General features: G+C 38.8%; 1 protein-coding gene across 1 annotated transcript in view; it reads left to right on the forward strand.

Annotated features, from left to right (window-relative positions):
- The window catches only part of LOC309864230 (uncharacterized protein), a 197,199-nt gene that overhangs the window by 144,651 nt on the left and 33,317 nt on the right, over positions 1–19,231 (forward strand). Inside the window, exon 3 of the mRNA XM_082729586.1 lies at positions 11,750–11,795. Within this exon, the coding sequence (XP_082585712.1) occupies positions 11,750–11,795 (46 nt within the window). The remainder of the gene's footprint in view (positions 1–11,749; positions 11,796–19,231) is intronic.

Genomic DNA, 19,231 nt, shown 5'->3' on the forward strand with positions numbered 1-19,231 from the left:
TCCTTGGTCCATTTTAAATATTTTTATATAATATTTATAGTATATAAAATACATATATTTATCTTTTGATTTCTATATCTATACCTATACCTATATCTATCTTTTGAGTTGCAAGAGTTTCTTATATACTTTGGATATTAACCCCTTATTAGATATAAGATTTGTACATAGCTTATTTTTTGCCCATTTTTGTACTTTCTACAAATAGAGTCAGGTAGTATATACTGTTTTGTATCTGGTTTATTTTGCTTTGCTTATTGTTTTTGAGCTCTATGTTATTTTTTCTAAAGGATTTATTTATTTATTTGAAAGAGAGTGAGTGTGAGTGGGAGAGGGGCAGAAGGAGAGAATCTTCCAGCAGACTCCCCACTGAGCACTGAGCCTGATGCAGGGCTCAATCTCATTACCCATGAGACCATGACTTGAGCTGAAACCAAGAGTTGGAAAAATTACCTGACTGAGCCATGCAGGTGTCTCTGTCTGTGTTATATTCTGTATAGTTATTCATTCTTATTTATTACCAAGTAATATTTCTTTTTACATATATTGTCAATCCATTCTCCTGTTAATGGACATTTGGGGTCTTTTCCAGACCTTGGCTGTCATGAATAACACTGCTATTAGCATTCTTGTATAAGTTTTTTTGTGGAAATATATTTGAATTTTACTTGGGTAAATATCTAGGAGTAGAATTTCTTGGTCACAGGGTAAGTTTATGTTTAGCTACAAGAAATTGTCAATTTGGCAGTTTGTGTTTTTTTCCTGTCTACTGTTTAGTCATGCTAGAGACAAATAGATTTTAGTAATATTTCTATTTATTTATTTATTTTTTATTTTTTTATAAACATGTATTTTTATCCCCAGGGGTACAGGTCTGTGAATCGCCAGGTTTACACACTTCACAATATTCACCAAAGCACATACCCTCACCAATGTCCATAATCCCACCCCCCTTCTCCCAACCCCCCTCCCCCCAGCAACCCTCAGTTTGTTTTGTAAGATTAAGAGTCACTTATGGTTTGTCTCCCTCCCAATCCCATCTTGTTTCATTGATTCTTCTCCTACCCACTTAAGCCCCCATGTTGCATCACCACTTCCTCGTATCAGGGAGATCATATGATAGTTGTCTTTCTCTGCTTGACTTATTTCACTAAGCATGATACGCTCTAGTTCCATCCATGTTGTCGCAAATGGCAAGATTTCATTTCTTTTGATGGCTGCATAGTATTCCTTTGTGTATATATACCACATCTTCTTCTTGATCCATTCATCTGTTGATGGACATCTAGGTTCTTTCCATAGTTTGGCTATTGTGGACATTGCTGCTATAAACATTCGGGTGCACGTGCCCCTTTGGATCACTACGTTTGTATCTTTAGGGTAAATACCCAGTAGTGCAACTGCTGGGTCATAGGGCAGTTCTATTTTCAACATTTTGAGGAACCTCCATGCTGTTTTCCAGAGTGGCTGCACCAGCTTGCATTTCCACCAACAGTGTAGGAGGGTTCCCCTTTCTCCTCATCCTCGCCAGCATCTGTCATTTCCTGACTTGTTGATTTTAGCCATTCTGACTGGTGTGAGGTGATATCTCATTGTGGTTTTGATTTGTATTTCCCTGATGCTGAGTGATATGGAGCACTTTTTCATGTGTCTGTTGGCCATCTGGATGTCTTCTTTGCAGAAATGTCTGTTCATGTCCTCTGCCCATTTCTTGATTGGATTATTTGTTCTTTGGGTGTTGAGTTTGCTAAGTTCTTTATAGATTTTGGACACTAGTCCTTTATCTGATATGTCGTTTGCAAATATCTTCTCCCATTCTGTCAGTTTTCTTTTGATTTTGTTAACTGTTTCCTTTGCTGTGCAAAAGCTTTTGATCTTGATGAAATCCCAATAGTTCATTTTTGCCCTTGCTTCCCTTGCCTTTGGCGTTGTTCCTAGGAAGATGTTGCTGCGGCTGAGGTCGAAGAGGTTGCTGCCTGTGTTCTCCTCAAGGATTTTGATGGATTCCTTTTGCACATTGAGGTCCTTCATCCATTTTGAGTCTATTTTCGTGTGTGGTGTAAGGAAATGGTCATTTCATTTTTCTGCATGTGGCTGTCCAATTTTCCCAACACCATTTATTGAAGAGGATTTTAGTAATATTTTTAAAGAAAAAAAGCTTTTGATTTTGTTAATTTTTTTCTACTGTTTTATTTTATTTATTTTTAGTTTGATCTTTATGATTTTTTCCCTTCTGCTTACCTTGGGTTTTAATTTCTTATTGCTTTCTAGATTCCTATTGCTTTTTAGATTCTTAAAATCTAAATTACTAATTTCAAACATTACTTCTTTTATCATAGAAGCATTTAAAGCTATAGTTTTTCCTCTAAGCACTGCTTTAGCTGAATCTCATACACCTCATATAATCTAACATGGTATTTTAGATTTATATTATTATTCAATTTGAAACATTTTCTAATTCCCATGTGATTTCTTCTTTGGCTCATTGGTAATTAGAAGTATAATGAACAATTTTCAAACATTTGGGGCATTTCTAGATTTTAAAAATTGATTTAAAATTAATTGCTTTGTGGTTTCGAGAACATATTTTGTATGATTTGAATCCTTTGCAAGTCATTGATATTTGTTTTCCCCATCTATTCTTTTTTCCATTTTCTCTTTCTTGATCTTTGAAAGTTAATATTTTTCATATCCCATTTATCTCTTCTGTTAATATTTGAATGTAATTACTATACTAAGTTTCCTATCACTGACATAAGAAATTACCATGAATGTAGTGGCTTAAAATAATGGAAGTTTATTATTTTACGGTTCTAGAAGGCAAAAGTCTAAAATGAGTCTCACAGGGCTAAAATCAAGATGTCAGCAGAATGGCTACAGTTCTTTTATAGGCTCAAGGGGAGAATCTACTTTATTGCATTTTCTAGCTCTTTGAGTTTGCCCATACTCTGTGGATCATTGCCCCCTTCTCTCTTCAAAACCAGCTATTATGTCACACTAACTTCTGCTTCCATTGTCACATCTCATTTTTTGACCCTCATTCACTTGTAAGAACCTTTGTAATTATATTGGGTTCACCTAGATAAAACATGATAATTTCCTAATCTCAATATCTTTAATAATATCTGCAAAGTCTCTTTTTTAATAAGAGATAACATATACACGAGTTTGCGGATTAGGATCTGGACATATTTTAGGAAGTTGTTTTATCACAATCACTTTGTTTTTTCTCTTTGTATTTGCAGAAGGGATTACAATAGCATCTTTACTTCATCATAGTCTAGCTTAGATTAATATTTAATCACTTTATGTGTAATTATATGTAGTAATAATGTAACAACGCATAGGTCTTTTATACCCTCCAATCCTTTATGATACTGTTGTCATACATTGTACTTTTATGTATGCTGTGCATCCCAGGTACATTGTTATTTTTTCTTTAAACAGTCAATTTTAATTTAAAGAAATAAAGAAGAAGAGTCTTTTATATTTGACTTTATATTTACAATTTCTGGCTTCATCATTCCATCAGGTAAATCTGAGTTTTGTTTTACATATTTTTCCTGTAGTCTGAATAAATTCCTTTAATCCTGTTATGAAGGTCTCCGGTTAAGTAATTCTTTCAGGTTTTTTTTTTTTTTTATCTGAAAATGTCTTTATTTCATTTTCATTTTTGAAGAATATTTATGCTGAATGTTGAATTCCACTTTAAGAATTTTTTTTTCCCCTTTACCACTTTAAAGATACCACTATATTGTCTTCTTGCTTGCATATCTGATGAGGAGACTGTTCATTCCTTTTGATGTTCTTTTGTGTATTAGTTGTCTTTTTTCCTTTTCATTTGGTATTTTCTCTTATTTTTGGTTTTCAGCAATTTGAATATTATGCATCTATGTGTGGAATTTTTGTGTGTGTGTTATTGGGTTTCATTGAATTTTTTTTTTGTTCTGTGCATTTATAATTTGGAAAAATTTGTTGTTTTTCTTAATTTTTTTCCTACCACAGTTTTTCCTTCATTGCTTTCTTAAGTTCCATTTACATATAAGTTAGTATATGTGCTGCTGAAGCAAGCATCCATTTACATATAAGTTAGACTATTTGATATTATTCCACATATTTTAAGGATCTGTTCATTTGTATTAAGTCTGTGTGCTTCATAGGCTAATGAAAGCTTCTGTGCTTCAGTTTTTTTAGTTGCTGTTTGTTCATGTTCACCAATATATTCTGCAGTGTCAAATCTGATTTTAAATCCATGCAATGAATATTTTACTGCATATATTTTGTTTTTAAACTCTAGAAATTTCATTCAATTTTTTCAAAATTTTCCATTTTGTAGATTCCTTATTTGTGGAATCCTTTATTCACATTTTCTTTTAAATATCTGAACATATTTATAAATTTGTTTTAAAATTTTTGTCTGATAATTCTAATAGCTATATCATCTCTGGGACTGTTTATATATTTTTTGTTTGTTTGTTTGTTTTTTCCTGCCAAGGATTATGAATCACATTTTCTTGCTTTTTCATGTATCTAGTACTTTTTGATTATATATTGGGCTTGTAGATGCTAACCTGGTGATAGTTTAGATTATGTCCTTTACTTTTAAGGAGTATTGACTTTTGTTCTGACAAGCAGTTAATTAAGAGGCTCAGCTTAATACAGAGTGGAACCACCCTTATAGTGTAAACTTTTTTAGTCTTATGTGAATGACCAGAATGTCCATCTTGGGATCTCCACTTTGCTTGGTCAATGTCCCATCTCCTATCATGATGAAATCTCCAGAAACTTAATTAGACCTCCCCATGACTCATTTATGCTAGGCATTTTGGAGTCTTTCCCTGAGCATGCACCATGTAGTTTTATTCCAAGACTCACAGTGACCCCATCCAGATTTCTGGGAATCCTTCACTCTTCAGTTTCTCTTTACCTGAAAATTCTAGCTGTAGCCCCAAACAGATATTTGTTTCCTTTTCCTGGTGAGACCACCAATCTCTGTTTTGGTTTCACTTTCATGTGCTGCACTTTTTCCAGGCAGAAAACTGGGGTGGATGTGAAACTTCTGTGTTTCCCTTTTCTCATGGATCACAGCCTTGTGATTTGTATCATCAATTGTTGAAAATAGCTGCTTCATACAATCTGTTAAGTTTAGTGGTTGTCTACAGCCTGACATCCATTACTCTATCATGGCCCAAACTGGAAGTTTATCATCAAAACTATTTGAGTTTAATTCCATTTATGAAAACATGCTACTTCCCTGCTTGGTGGCTAAACCCTGCAAAGTGAAGATTTGACAAATACTGGGCCAGTTATGTTTTATATCACAGATACTATTATCATATATGATTTAGTGATGGGTCTAATTGTATAATTTCAAAGTATGGATGAGCATAAAATTTAGACATCTGTAGTAACTATAATGTGGTTCTTATTCATGTTAAGGTCACAGACATTGCTAATATTACTTGATTTATAATTCCTATTTGACCTTGCTTCAAGTTCATTGATCTTTTTTTTTTTGAAGATTTCATTCATTTATTTATTTATTTATTTTACACAGAGAGAGAGGGGGATCACAAATAGGCAAAGCAGCAGGCAGAGGAAGAGGGAGAAGCAGCTCCTTGCTGAGCAGAGAGCCTGATGAGGTGCTTGATCCCAGGACCCTGGGATTATGACCTGAGCCAAAGGCAGATGCTTAGTTAACTGAGCTACTCAGGTGTCCCTCATTTGTCTTTTCTTCTCCAGTGTCCAATTTGCTGTTAAGGCAGTCCAGTGCATTTTTCATTTCAGCTATTGTATTTTTCAATTTTAGAAATTTCAGTCATTTTTTTTCCACTCTCTGTTTTCATTTTTTAAAAGATTTTATTTATTTATTTATTTGAGAGAGCGTGCACGTGCATGAGCAGGGAGGAGGGGCAGAGAGAGGAGAAGAGGATCTCCAGTAGAGCACAGAGCCTGTGGGGCTCAATCTCACAACCTCACAATCTCACAACCCTGAGATCATGACCTGAGCAAAAAACAAGAGTCAGATGCTCAACTGACTGAGCCACCCAAGCACTACCCTCTCTCCGTTTTTATTAAGATTACCTACATTTTAATGTGATGATTGTCTACTTTGATGGTTAAAGGAAATGCAAAGTTTCAGAAAGGATACTTTGATGTACTTTTTCCTATCCAAATTCATGGGTCAACTGCGTCCCAGAAGATTAGTACTGGTTATCTCTTGGTAATGATCGTGGGAGATTCTTATTTTCTTCTTTGTTATTTTCTGTTTCTTTTTCTTTCCCTAAGATTTCTTCAATGAGCATGTATTACTTGGTAATTATAAAGACTAAATGTAGTCTAAAAATATTAACACAAGTGGCATGTAAATACAATGTAATATTCTTTTCAATAATATTATGTGAATTAAAGATATACTGTATAATGAATTCATTATTATATTCTATTTAAGGTAAAATGATTAAACAGTTATATTAAAATGGTAATTTTTCTTCAGATGAAAAACAAAAAACCAATATGATTTGGTATCATATCAATATCTATTGTAACTGTTTTCTCCATTTTAACATACCTCATATTCTATTATAAATATATTCCATATATAGAAAAACCATTACTTTTGGGGGTGCCTGGGTGGCTCAGTGGGTTAAAGCCTCTGCCTTCGGCTCAGGTCATGATCCCAGGGTCCTGGGATTGAGCTCCACATGGGGCTCTCTGCTTGGCAGGGAACCTGCTTCCCTTCCTCTCTCTCTGCGTGCCTCTCTGCCTACTTGTGATCTCGGTCTGTCAAATAAATAAATAAAATATTAAAAAAAAAAAGAAAAACCATTACTTTTCAAAAATGAAAATTTATATGAATAATATAAATACTTTGTGATATATGTGCATTATTAGCCTATTACATTCATTTTTCAGCGTTGGAATTCACAATAATTATGTCTTGTCATTGAGAGGAGATAGTTATTTGATTATTCATTACAGTTAACCACAAGTATCTAACCAGATTATTTAAAGGTATGAGTTATGTCATGGGAGTAGGTTAAGCTCATGAGAAGTGAGTATTTTTTCCTTCAGGACATTTATTAAATCACTCTTATGTGAACTGAGGTCATAAGCCAGTCCTGATTAACTTCCGAATAATCATTTTAAGCAATCATTATTTAATATAAAACAGTGCCATTTTCCTTTAGCTGTGTGTGTAATCCTGCTAGTGTTGGGAAGCAGTGTAGACAGAAGAGATGCTGAAGGAAGAGAGCTTCTAGATAAGCAATGACCTCTATTTAAAAGGTGACCTATTTACAAATTTAAAAACACGGAACAGGTGAATGGTAAATGAACAATCCAATGGGATTTTAATAGAAGCCCAAAGTCTCTTCTCTGAAGTTAAGCCTGATTGCAGTTTGGGTTCTCAGGCAGCCTGTGGGATGCCGTGGCCAGTTCATGTTCCTCCAACACCACGCTTCATGGAGTTCAAGGGGATTGTACTGTGGGCTTCGTCTGCCTTTCAGTGCATGAATGTTGGGTTCTGGACAGCAGTATTAACGCATTCAGTTCTACATGGCTAAGTCATACAGCCACAGCCCAGGACCATTAGTGCATTTCTCTTACCCCTCTGGCATACAGATTCATTTTTCAGTGTATGGAAGCAGCGCTCCCTCTTCAGCCTGAGCCCCAGTGATTTGTAGTACATTTCGTATTAATTGCTCACTATTCTGGGAACTTCACATATCAATTTGACTGTGCCATATAGTGTGATCATTCACTAAAAATGTGTTTGAAATATATCTCTGCAGCAGCAACTGCTAAAATGAACAGATATTTCTTTTTATCATAAAATGAGTTATATCCTAGACCCCTGGGCTTGAAAGGGGGTGTGTGGAGTCGCCTACATAAATAACAAAGGGAAGAGAGATCTTCATTTATAAGTTTACCTGAAACATCCAGTTGGAGGTATTTAGGGTGTTGGAAACATAGATGTTTGGTTTTGCAGGATAGAGATGGTCAAGTTCTTCAGAAACACTGTGTTGCCACAGTCAGCTCACAAGTTGTGGTCAAAAGCATGCTCTCAGCTTGCCCCAAGAGAGTCCCTAAGACAGGGAGATTGGCTGGGGGATTCCTGGGGCTTCATTTCATTTTATATCAAAGTCAACAGCAATGAGAACAGGTTCCTTTGCGATTTTCCTCTCCCTGCATCCCAGTCACCACAACTTACCAGAATTTCTGTCAGAGCATGCATTCCTGGAATTCCTTTGGGCCCCTTACATACATTTCCTCTCTCTCTCTCTGTCTCTGTCTCTCTCTGCTGACCTCAGAACCCAGGTGACCTCTTCATTTTGGGCCCTCCAATAAAAGAGGATACATTGTCTGCTTCTCCTAATTATTCAGACCTCTCCGATTTGAGTATATAAAAGCTGTTGTGTTAGTAACTACAGGGAAAGAGCAAGGTATAATATGAAATGACAAACAGGGAACTCACAAGAAATCTAAAAACAAGTGGAGTGATGTTTGCCCCTCATCCCCTCGTCTACACAGAAAGGAAGAGTGAGGCAGGATAGTTCCTAGCACTTATTTATTGCTTTCTGATGTGTTTCTTCTCTTGCAAGTTACTTCTGTCCATACCCCTTTCTTCTTTTCTTCAGGATTAGGTGAATCCTGATTCTTCCCAATTGCACAGAACACAATTTACCAAACCACCCAATTATAGGAAATAACTGAGGCTCTTGGCAAAAACATGGATCAAACAGCCCCATTCATGATGTAAAAAAGTCAGCCTCTTCAGGAGAGAGACGCCAATTTTCTGTGTTTTAAATAATTGCTTAGGTAATCTATATTATCAGAGAAACTTGGAAAACACTGTAGAGAACTACCTATAGCACCAAGTAAAAACCCCTCCTGACTTTTCTATCTACTGCTGGGCCTTCCAGAGTGTGATGAAAGTAAGGTTGCACAAGAATGCAGATAAGGTTGATTTCTGGCTCAGAGAAAATGCTAGGCTCATTATTTCTACTCCTATATTTGCTCACAGCTTGTAACCTTCCTCAGAATTTCTAGAGATTAAAAGTGTCTATGGCTGAGGCTATCGGTCAGCAAAAGGGTAAGGAAAAAGAGCATGAGGATAAGTGCCATGTAGAAGAACATGCCTGCTGTGATCTCCTCTTGCATGTATGAAAATTCATAGAAACCTCTGTGAGAACACGACCCACTCTTAATGCGATGCAGAATGGATTTGGGTTTTGGTCTCCATAGTTCAGTCTTGATTGACTTATATTGATATGTTGCCAAAAAAAAAAAAAAGTACTGTCTTTATTTTTTAAAACTAATAAGAGGGGTGCCTGGATGGCTCGGTCATTAAGTGTCTGCCTTTGGCTCAGGTCGTGATCCCAGGGTCCTGGGATCAAGCCTCCTCATCAGGCTGCCTGTTCATGGGGAAGCCTGCTTCTCCCTCTCCCACTCCTCCTGCTTGTGTACCCTCTCTCACTGTCTCTCTCTGTCAAATAACATCTTTAAAAAGTTAAAACTAATAATAATAATAATAATAATAGTAATAATAAAGGTATCTGCATATTTTCTCAGTATCTGTCTGTTAACCTTTTTCCACCTTCAAGAGGCCACCGGAGCTCTTTGCAACTGACAGCAGAGAGAGCCGAGGCCACCCCTCTGTGAACGAAATTTGACTGATGCTCTCATTCCTGTGTCTGGTTCTTTTTGGTCATGATTATATTTCCTGAGCCTCTTCTTTCCTGTGGCCTTTTCAAGGAGCTTTGCAGAGGTCCCTGCTTCTCAGGAGAGCCATCCAGGAAGCCTGGAGATGGGCCGGAGCAGGGCTACATGAAAACAAAAAACAAAAACAAAAAAAACCCACCAAAATGCCAAACAGCCTAAGAAAACAGTCTCCCTGCTATCCAGCAAGTAGCAAAGTGCTCTTTTAATTGTAGCTGTTGCTGTAATTTAAACAGAAAGTATTTTACATCCATTTTTCTCAAACTGCTCTAATCATAGTAGTTTTCATTTTGCCTTAATGTAGCAAATACATCTGACTACTTAATTTTGCTTCCTTTTATAATATAGCACTTTACAATTAAGCATCCCAGGCTGCTCTTGTGTGTTTCCAGAGTTGAAATAGACAGAGGAAATCTCCCTTAGTTATGCTACGACTTTAAAAAATTAAACTGTACTTCCAAATGACTTACTTCATTCAACTCCAAATGAAATAATGGCTTTAGATGTCTCTTGTATTTTAAATTTAGATAATTAAATTCAACACAAATCACATTGGGTATATAATAGTCAAATATCATTTTAAGAGATTATTATTTGAATGGATCATTTTCTCAGGGGCTACTATTTGTAGCTAAGTGAGTAACAGTGGATTCTGCCTCTCCTTATTAATGCATGGATATCTTCTCTTGTTTTCAATCCCACAGATAAATTTTTTTTTCCAAAGATAGATCTATATATAGAGAAAAATTCCCCCGGGGATATCATAATTTTCTCCTTGGTCAGATAAATTTTTCCATACTTTATCTTAAAGTATTAGCTTATGCATTGTTCATGGAGTGGCTCTAGATTGAATGAGTTTAAGTGCATTTTGAGATTATAATTTTTTCCGTAAACATTTTGTTTCAGGTTAATCTGAATAATCTGGTGGGTCCTCGAATGTTTACAAATGTTGTTCACAGTGAGGGGTGGGGGAAGGTATTTAAGCCATCACATTGGGCAGGAGCCTGAATTTGATAATGATAACCTCTCAGACTTTATGCAGTCCTGTTCAGATTGTTCTTTTGCAAAGTCCAGACCAAGCGACTGATGGCTGAGTGGAGAAGCTGCAGCAAAACAGAAGACTTCCCACAGTCAGTCAGTCATGTCATTTTGTTGCTTTTGTGATAACTGTAAGCTGCCTGCCATATACTAGTTTAACAGTCTAGTCTCACTTTTTTCATCTTAATTAAAATTTACAAAATGCATAAAGACTATAATTAAGAGAAGTTAGCACTGTTGGACACAGATGTCAGCCCTGTGCCAGAGGAAGACCTCATACTGAAAGGTAGAAGGACTACACTTCAGTCATTTCTCTGTGCTCATTGTGAATTTGGGGAGTCCCTTCACATTTTCAGGGTCACCCTTGTTTGCAAAGTGAAGATGATATTACTGATGTTGCCCCTTATGGACTTGGTCTCCTCACCCCTTCACTGAGCTGGATCACTTTTTCTACTCTTTCCTCCCCATTGTGTTCTACCACACAGGCTTATTTTAAAGATATGAAACGTGTAAACGAGTCTTTAAAATAGCTTCCGAATGCAAAGCATTACTTTGAGTAGATTTGACGTAGATTGTTGCCACCTTAAAAAAAGGTAGGATTCTGACAAGAAGAGGGTTGAGGCAGCTATTTTTGGAAGTCCTGAAAAATTAAGCTCTATCTTTCCTGAAGAGAGAAAAATAGCTCTTAAATTTATCTGGACATGGATGTTAAAAAAAAAAAATTCCTCATTTGGTTTTTAAATGGGCCTCAGACAGGCTAGGGCTGATAGGCAGTTTGTGGCAAAGGCTTTCGTCTGTAGCGTGGCTTAACTTTTTCTGAATTACATTTAAAAAATTGCTAAACAGGTAACAAATTTCCTTAACTGTTTGGATGCAGCTTTTGCCTGTAGTTAGGGTATGAGATGCCATTAAAAAAAAAAAAAGCAGAATATAAATAAAAGCTATAAATAAAATATCATTTCACTAACATTTTTCTTTTTATTTTCTCTAGCTTTTTCCAAGGGTGTTGAAGGCTGCTGAGATTTATTTTGATGAAGGTAAGTTGCTTCTCGTTATCAGGCAGTAAAGATGTTGTGTTATTGTTTACTGTTTCAAGCAGCTCTGAAAGGTGCCATCTGAACACTTGTTATAATCGGCAGAAATAATGAAAAGCCATTTTTTGCTAGGTATGTCCAAAGCTTTGATTTACCTCTTGAGAAGGTGAAAGATTTATTACTGACACCTAAGGTGGTTTTGAAAGATAACGGGGTCACTGGAGCCCTGTGAGAGACTTTTGAGGTTTGATCTTGGGAATAATGGTTAGTAGACAGAGGAGGGTTTTCAAAGACGTAGATCATGGCCATGGCTGCTGTGAGGCAAAGACAGACAAGGGGCTCCCCAGGTAGAGCAGTCCAGGCCAATCAGAGAATGTGTAGATTAAAATCATCACCTTGAGTTTTTCTTCCAAGTATGCCACATGTTAAATATAGCACATGCTTTTTGAGGGCAGTCATGTGGCCTGATTGGTTCCCTAAATAACAGACAACCCTGAATTAGGAACAAGGGGATCTACCTGGGTCTGACGACGGCCATGTATGTGATCTTGAGCAAGTGGTCCACATTTTCTGAAACTTGACCTGAGTTGGATTGATGACCATGGATCTCAAATCTCCCAACTGAATTTATTTTATTTAAATATGCATTTGTTGGATGTCTAGACTTTAGGCATCTAAGTGTGGATAAAGCTCAGTTCTTGTGGCAGCGGTGAGCTAGATACATAGATGACTATGTATAGTGCAGTGTAGTAGGAGACTTGCTGAAGAATGGATATGGCACAACAGACTTGCAAGTTAGGAAGCCATTTATTTAAGGGTAGAAGGACTAATCAGAGGAAGTTAGAGATTGCTTTTGGATTTCTTACATGATGGTTTAGAAAAAGAGGCTACCAGGGAAACAAAGGTGTTTCATATAAAGGGTCAGATGTAAATATTTTTGGCTTTGCAGGCCACGTGATTCCTGTGGCAATCACTTCACTCTGAGAATGTAGCCCACAAGCAGCAGTGGTAAGCAAATGTGTTTGACTACATTCCAATAAAACTTTATTTTCTGAGACAGGTCCGCTTTGGCTTGTAGTCTTTAGTTTGTTGACTCCTGCTATAGAAAGATGATGTGCAAAGATGAACTTCATCAAATACTAAGAGTAACCCATTGTGATGTTTTTTCCATCTTTGGAGGATTACAGAACATGCCGCCACAGATTTCTATATGGTGTGTGTCTAAATGTGGGCATGTGCAACAGAGAACTGTTCCAATGCTTACAGCATTTACAGTTTCCACGCATGGTAGTTCAGCTTTATCTCCCACACCCATGACTCACTGTACATCAGAGCTACGAGGCTGTGCATGGGAAGCAGAGTAGGTGTGACTCCTTTCCTCTAGGTTCTCAGCCAGTGATTGACTATAGCTGGTGATAAGCATCTGGGTTACTTCCCCCTAGAGGGGTCTCTCTCAGTGTGGGCTCTATGGACTGTCTCTGAATTCCCCAGTGGCATTATGTTCAATGGCTCACTGTTGTATCTTGCTTCACAACATACTCTCAATTGGCTTCTTACCTTCCCTGTCTCATGTACCACCCTCCACCCCCAACCTACAAGTCCATGCTCACCTCCCAAAGCACAGACTTGTACTCAAACCTGTGCATTAACATTTGTCTCTGGAGGAATGCAGACCTGGACAATACTGGGGCCTGAAGGACATAAATTAAACTCTCCATGTGATTACTGGAAACGCCTTGTTAAGAATTGCTGTGGAAAGCCCTTCTCCAAGTCAGGTAACAGCACCTCTGCCAAACCAATTCTGGAATATTTTATTTGGGTGCAAAGAGCCAATAATGAATAATAATTTTCTTAACTAATGACAGATTTCCCTACTTATTGATCAGGGTCAGTAGCAGATGCCACTGATCTTTCTTCCGACCTCCTACAGCTGCTGACAATGCCTCCCTGCCCCCCTCTCCCCCCCGCCCCAAGCACCTACAGTCATCCCTTTTCCTCCTACCTCTGGTCTGGACACACGTGCATGCTGGGCATGTTGAGTGGTCAGGGCTGGTGGAGGTCTGGAGAGATGGGGCTCACTGGGATGGGTTTGGTGGAGGTAATCTGGACAGGTTGCAGAGAAGGAAGGACCTTGTCATCATGGGTCCTGAATGAGTGGCTGGAGGACTAGGATTTCATTTTGTATCAAGTTGAGCCACTGACAGTCTTTGAGGTGGCAAGAGTGTTCAACAACATTCAATAAATACTTGTTGATTCCCAACATATGTGACCAATAGTGAACAAATGCAGCAGTGACGACAGGGAGGTGCTTGACAGTTGCCTTAAAAGTCCCTTTTTGAGGCAACTGTCCAGCACCTCCCTGTCGTCACTGCTGCATTTGTTCACTATTGGTCACATATGTTGGGAATCAACAAGTATTTAAAAATATATGTTTATAAAAAATAAAAAATTAAAAAAAAAAAGTCACTTTTTGAAACCTCCCTGATCCTTCTTGTAGACAGCACGACTCTGCATCCTACTCTTCCTTCTAATATGGCACCTCTATCATTTTAGTGCACCTATTAAATACTCTCTGTCTCCATCTTCAGGGTCCGCCTTACTCATCTCTGCATTGAGCTTCATGCTACAGTTAGCCATAATTAATGGGCTTTCCTCCATTTTTCCCCCCCACATGTGTCACTAGGTTAATAAAAACATTGAATCCAGCCTTTAGGGTGAGAGAAGTCATAATCAGTCAGCATGCTTCCTGAGAGGGGTCGTCTTCCTGACCAAAGACCATTGATCATCTTTATCCTGATGCTTGAGACCTCAGGGCGATTTACTCACCAGTTAGTGGAGCTGTCTCTTTCACCCTCCACCAGATAAATGCCCAAGAAGCTCTTGTTTCTCAACCTTTTTTGAGTAAGAGGAACTCCATGAAGTATTCATTGTAAAGATTTCCAAGCATACACAAATGTACTTAATAATGAGAAGAGTAATAGTGACTCTTCATATACCCTTTACTCAGATTCAGTTGTCTAAACTTTCCCTCCCCTGCTTCCTCTCTTTTCATTTTTGCTTAAGTGTTTTAGCGTAAATCCCAGCCAGATCTCATTTCACCTGTGCATATGAGTGTGCATCTCTTAAAAATATGCCCATTTCCTCAAGTTTCCACAATGCATGGGCACACCTAACAAAATATTAATCATTATTCCTTGGTATCATCTAATGCCCAATCTATATCACACTTAGATTTCCCTGAATCTATCATCCATCTTTCTTTCTTTCTTTCTTTCTTTCTTTCTTTCTTTCTTTCTTTCTTTCTCTTCCTCTTCCTCTTCCTCTTCCTCTTCCTCTTCCTCTTTCTCTTTCTCTTTCTCTTTCTCTTTCTCTTTCTCTCATTTGAATCAGGAATTAAATGAGATCCATCTATGTCATTTGCTTGTTGTGCTTTTCCTAAATTTCCCCTCTGGGAACTCAGTGTTCTCTGTAATTGGACCTTCCTTCTGTTGGGGACATCTAGACTTATGCCCATCCTTCTTCTCTGACAATTTTTCTCCTTCTCTGCTTCCTCTTTCTTTTTGCCCCTTTTTTCATAGCAGAGAATTAGGTTAAATGTTGATTGGGTGGGATACTGAATTTGAACATGTGTTTTAACATGGGAGTGCTGGTTTTCGTCTTTGAAGATTTGGCCCGAAGGTTAAAATGTTGTGAAAAGTAAAACTACACGTGTAACCTGGAGTCTCTTTACCCCTTACAGCTTTGGCCTTATTACCTCAAGCAATAAGTCTGACCCTTTTTCTTCAGTGTATTGAAGCTAGAGAGTAAGTAGTTGATTCCCACTGTTCTTCCCACAAATTTTCAGCAGGGTAAGGCCAATTCACTGCTTGTTTTAGGCTTAAAACTGCTCCTGACATGTGGGGATAAAAGGGGGTATGTAATTGAAGTCACTGGGTATTGTGTGCATAAGATGGGAGAGTGAGTTGAATTTCATGGGCTTTTTTGAAGCTTTCTCTCTTAACTAAAAGTGTCGGCATTTTCTGCGAAGTTTGCTGTATGTTTATAGAGAAAGAGAGACTTCTCTTCAAGCACGGTGTGACATTTCTACAAAAATCAATGATTTAGAAGCAGGTAACTGAAATGAAATGTGCAACCTCACTTTCCATCTGTTGGAAAGCCTGCTGGGCTGTTTTTGAAATCTTCATACATGCTTGGTATACCTTTGGGGGGTAAAAATTATATTGAGTCTGCACTTTGGAACATGGAACAAGTATCTTTCTTGGAATGTGGCAAAAAATAGAATAACCACCTAGTCCTACATTTCCCAAATGGATTTCGTAGTCTTTCCTTAATTTTTAAGAACTTTTAGTACGAGTGTTTATTTTTGCCTTTTATCTTGAAAGATTTTCATCTTTATTAAATTTGATTACCTAATCCAGTGGAAGGGACGGTAATGAATGTGGTTCAGCGCTGCCTTATCCATGTGTCAAGTTGAAACTTGTTCTTTGATTATTAGAGGTAGTGAAGCTTATAGGAGCATGATGATGTTTTAATTTGAATTTTGAAAATTAAAAAAGCCAGGCACTAAATATTGACACAATGAAGAGGGAGAGCTCAACCCACTCTGAAATCCAGCCCCTCCCCCAAGATGCTCAGGAATTTTTACATCCTCTTTAAAGTCCTTAAAATATAAAAGGATTAACTTCTAAAGTGACTGATAAAGCTGGAGAGAAAAATAGGGAAGAGTATGGAAAGAGTCTAATGAAAACTCAGTACAGGGCGAGCACTTAATTCCATCTCACAATAACAAGAAAAAAGCATAATGGAGAGTGAGAAGCAGAGCCATTTACATAATAACTTCCTAGCAACAGCTGTAATGAATGAATACGGGCAGATGAGTCAATTCTCTAAGACACTACCTCGCATCAGAGCTTAGAAAAGAGGGGGAAAGGAGGCAACAATTAAACATGGGGAGAGTCCTTGAATTTGGGTTCTATTGTATGTCGTTTCAGACTAGATGACTTGATGTTTGTTACTGTGGCTTAAAACCGAGTTGGCAAAGGAGAAGCAATCTGGCGAGACAGACAGCATCTCCATCCAGGCATAGTGGGGGTGAATGGGTACTTACAGGGGAGGTCTGCCTTTTCTGGAAATGGGTGGGTAGAGCTGATGCTTGTGAATTTCCTGGTTTGGCTCCAACATCACTAACTTCAATATCCTCCTCTTCCTCATCACCCTCATCTTCCTTAGCTGCTTGGCTGCCATCCTTTTGTTGAATGCTTCCATGCTCTGTCAGGCACAGTGCTAGGCACTTTACACATACTTCTTTCAGCCCTCTCAATGCTCCTGTGTAAGTAGATATGACTATCTCCATTTTACAGATAATGAACCTGAAGCTAAAAGAAGGAAAAGCATTTGGCTAAAATCTCACAATTAATAATAAAATAAAAAGAGCTCATTTTTACTGAGCACGTACTACATACACTATGTACCAGGCACTCTGCTAAGTGCTTTCCATGGGTTGTCTGATGTGACTGCAATCAGATTATAGATGAGGCTGGGGAGACTCAGGGATGGTAGATAATTGGCCTCAGGTCATACAGCTGCTAAGATGGAGAGCAGAACTCCAATCCAAGCAGCTGTATCAGAAGGCAGGAGAATTGGGTGTCAGATCCAAGGGTGCTTGATAACTCATTCATAGCAGCTCAGCTTCCACTCACCCTCGGAGGACCGAGGAGACGGTGCCAATGACCATGGAACTATATTTCTTTATAACCACACCAGTGGATGTAACACAATTATTAGTGGCCATATTGGACTTCCGACGACTGATTAAGACTAATCTTAGACAAAATCTTAGACAATCTGAGTGTGTGTGTGTTGCTTCTCTCTGTGGTAATCCGGCTGGGCAGTATCTCACACCCCAGGACTTGTGGTCACTATCCGATTAATTCACTTATCTTTTGCCTCATTCGAGGCTGGATACTCTGAGAAAATTCTTTGTGCCACAACTTTAACAACTAAGAATGTAGCAAAGGATTCTCCTTCCAAAATAACGCACACCTTTTTTTTTTTTTTAACTGCAGATGTTTTCATGTTTTAACAAAACATATGGCTAAACGTAGAATTTCAGGCCCTGGATAGGGAGCAGAAGGAGAGATATTGTGTATGTGTGCCTGCACAGTGGGAATGGGAGATGGCTCAGAAAGGATTTTCTGGGGAAAAAAGTCTAACAGGCCTGTGTTGTTACTCCACCTCCATTGTGATCCCCAAACCTACTCCTTTCTCCCTCTTGGCTAACAGGAAGACTCAGTAAGGGGCAGGGATCGGGGGAGATGTAGCCCAAGGAAAGTGGGTCAGTAGGCTGAGAGACAGGGGACCAGTCTCTATTCAGTTTCCTAGATTGTGCCCTTTGTCGGAGTTGCCTACAGATACGGTGCCTGTGCGTTCCAATTTTGCAGAATTACCTTTCCAGGTTAGTACCTAAGCCCCAACGGCAGGCTCTACAGAAATCCTTCCTGTTCAACACCCTGTTCCCTTCCTCTTTCCTTCAAGCCTGTTCCTCCCCCTCCAGCTCTGCTGTGATTTGCGGGATCTGAGGGATTCATCTTTATCTAACAGGTCCTTGCTTAACCACAAGTGAATGTCTGGACTGCCTTCTTTTAAGCTGGATCCCCCCCACCCAACCTCTGTGTTCCCTTCTTTTCAAACAAGAAGGCTCCCCCGCCAAGGGGACCTCTTCCTGGCTTCCTTGCCAGCTGGAGGTGGGGGCACTGGGGCGCAGCTAGCACCGTGGGCGCCGGCTGCGCAGGGACCATCCGCACCGTGCTATGGGTGAGCTCGGCCCCGCCAATGCTGCTCCATGGGGCTCTCTACTGTTCACACCTGAGGCCATTAAAAAAGGCCTAAAGCTTAACAAGCTGACGCGCAGGGGGATGAATTACTTACTAACAACCGGCGCCCGGCTCCGGGCTGTGCAGAGAAAACTGGGACAGCATCACCGGTGGAAGAGTGCACCTGGCTTGTGGGCACCACCTCCTGGCAGCCCTCCCCCTCGCGTCCAGGTCACGTGGATGCACTCCCCAGGTGGCTGCAGGGACGAGGGGATTACAGCCACCTACTCCCTTCTCCAGGGCTGCCTTTTTAAGGTCATTAGCTAAAACCTTCTAAAAATCTTTTTTCCTCCTTCACATTTTCGCTCTTGGTTCCTCGCTAATCGTGGATTTGAAAAATTCTTTGATTTCCAGGCTTGCAGTGGTAGGCGAGAGACACTGACTTCACACTTGTTTTTCCAGCTTTTGTTTTGGGTCCAGCAGAAAGTTTCTGCATCTGAGACGAAATGGTGCCCCAGTAAGATTTCTTATTACTTCTTTCCTAGGTGAAAAAAAATAAAATAAAATTGCAGTTTACCTTTGCAGTGCACGAATCCCCCACCTCTCTTTTAGAGACTAGTTGACAGC

Source organism: Mustela nivalis (assembly GCF_964662115.1).
Source record: "Mustela nivalis genome assembly, chromosome: 5".
Classification (NCBI taxonomy): domain Eukaryota; kingdom Metazoa; phylum Chordata; class Mammalia; order Carnivora; family Mustelidae; genus Mustela; species Mustela nivalis.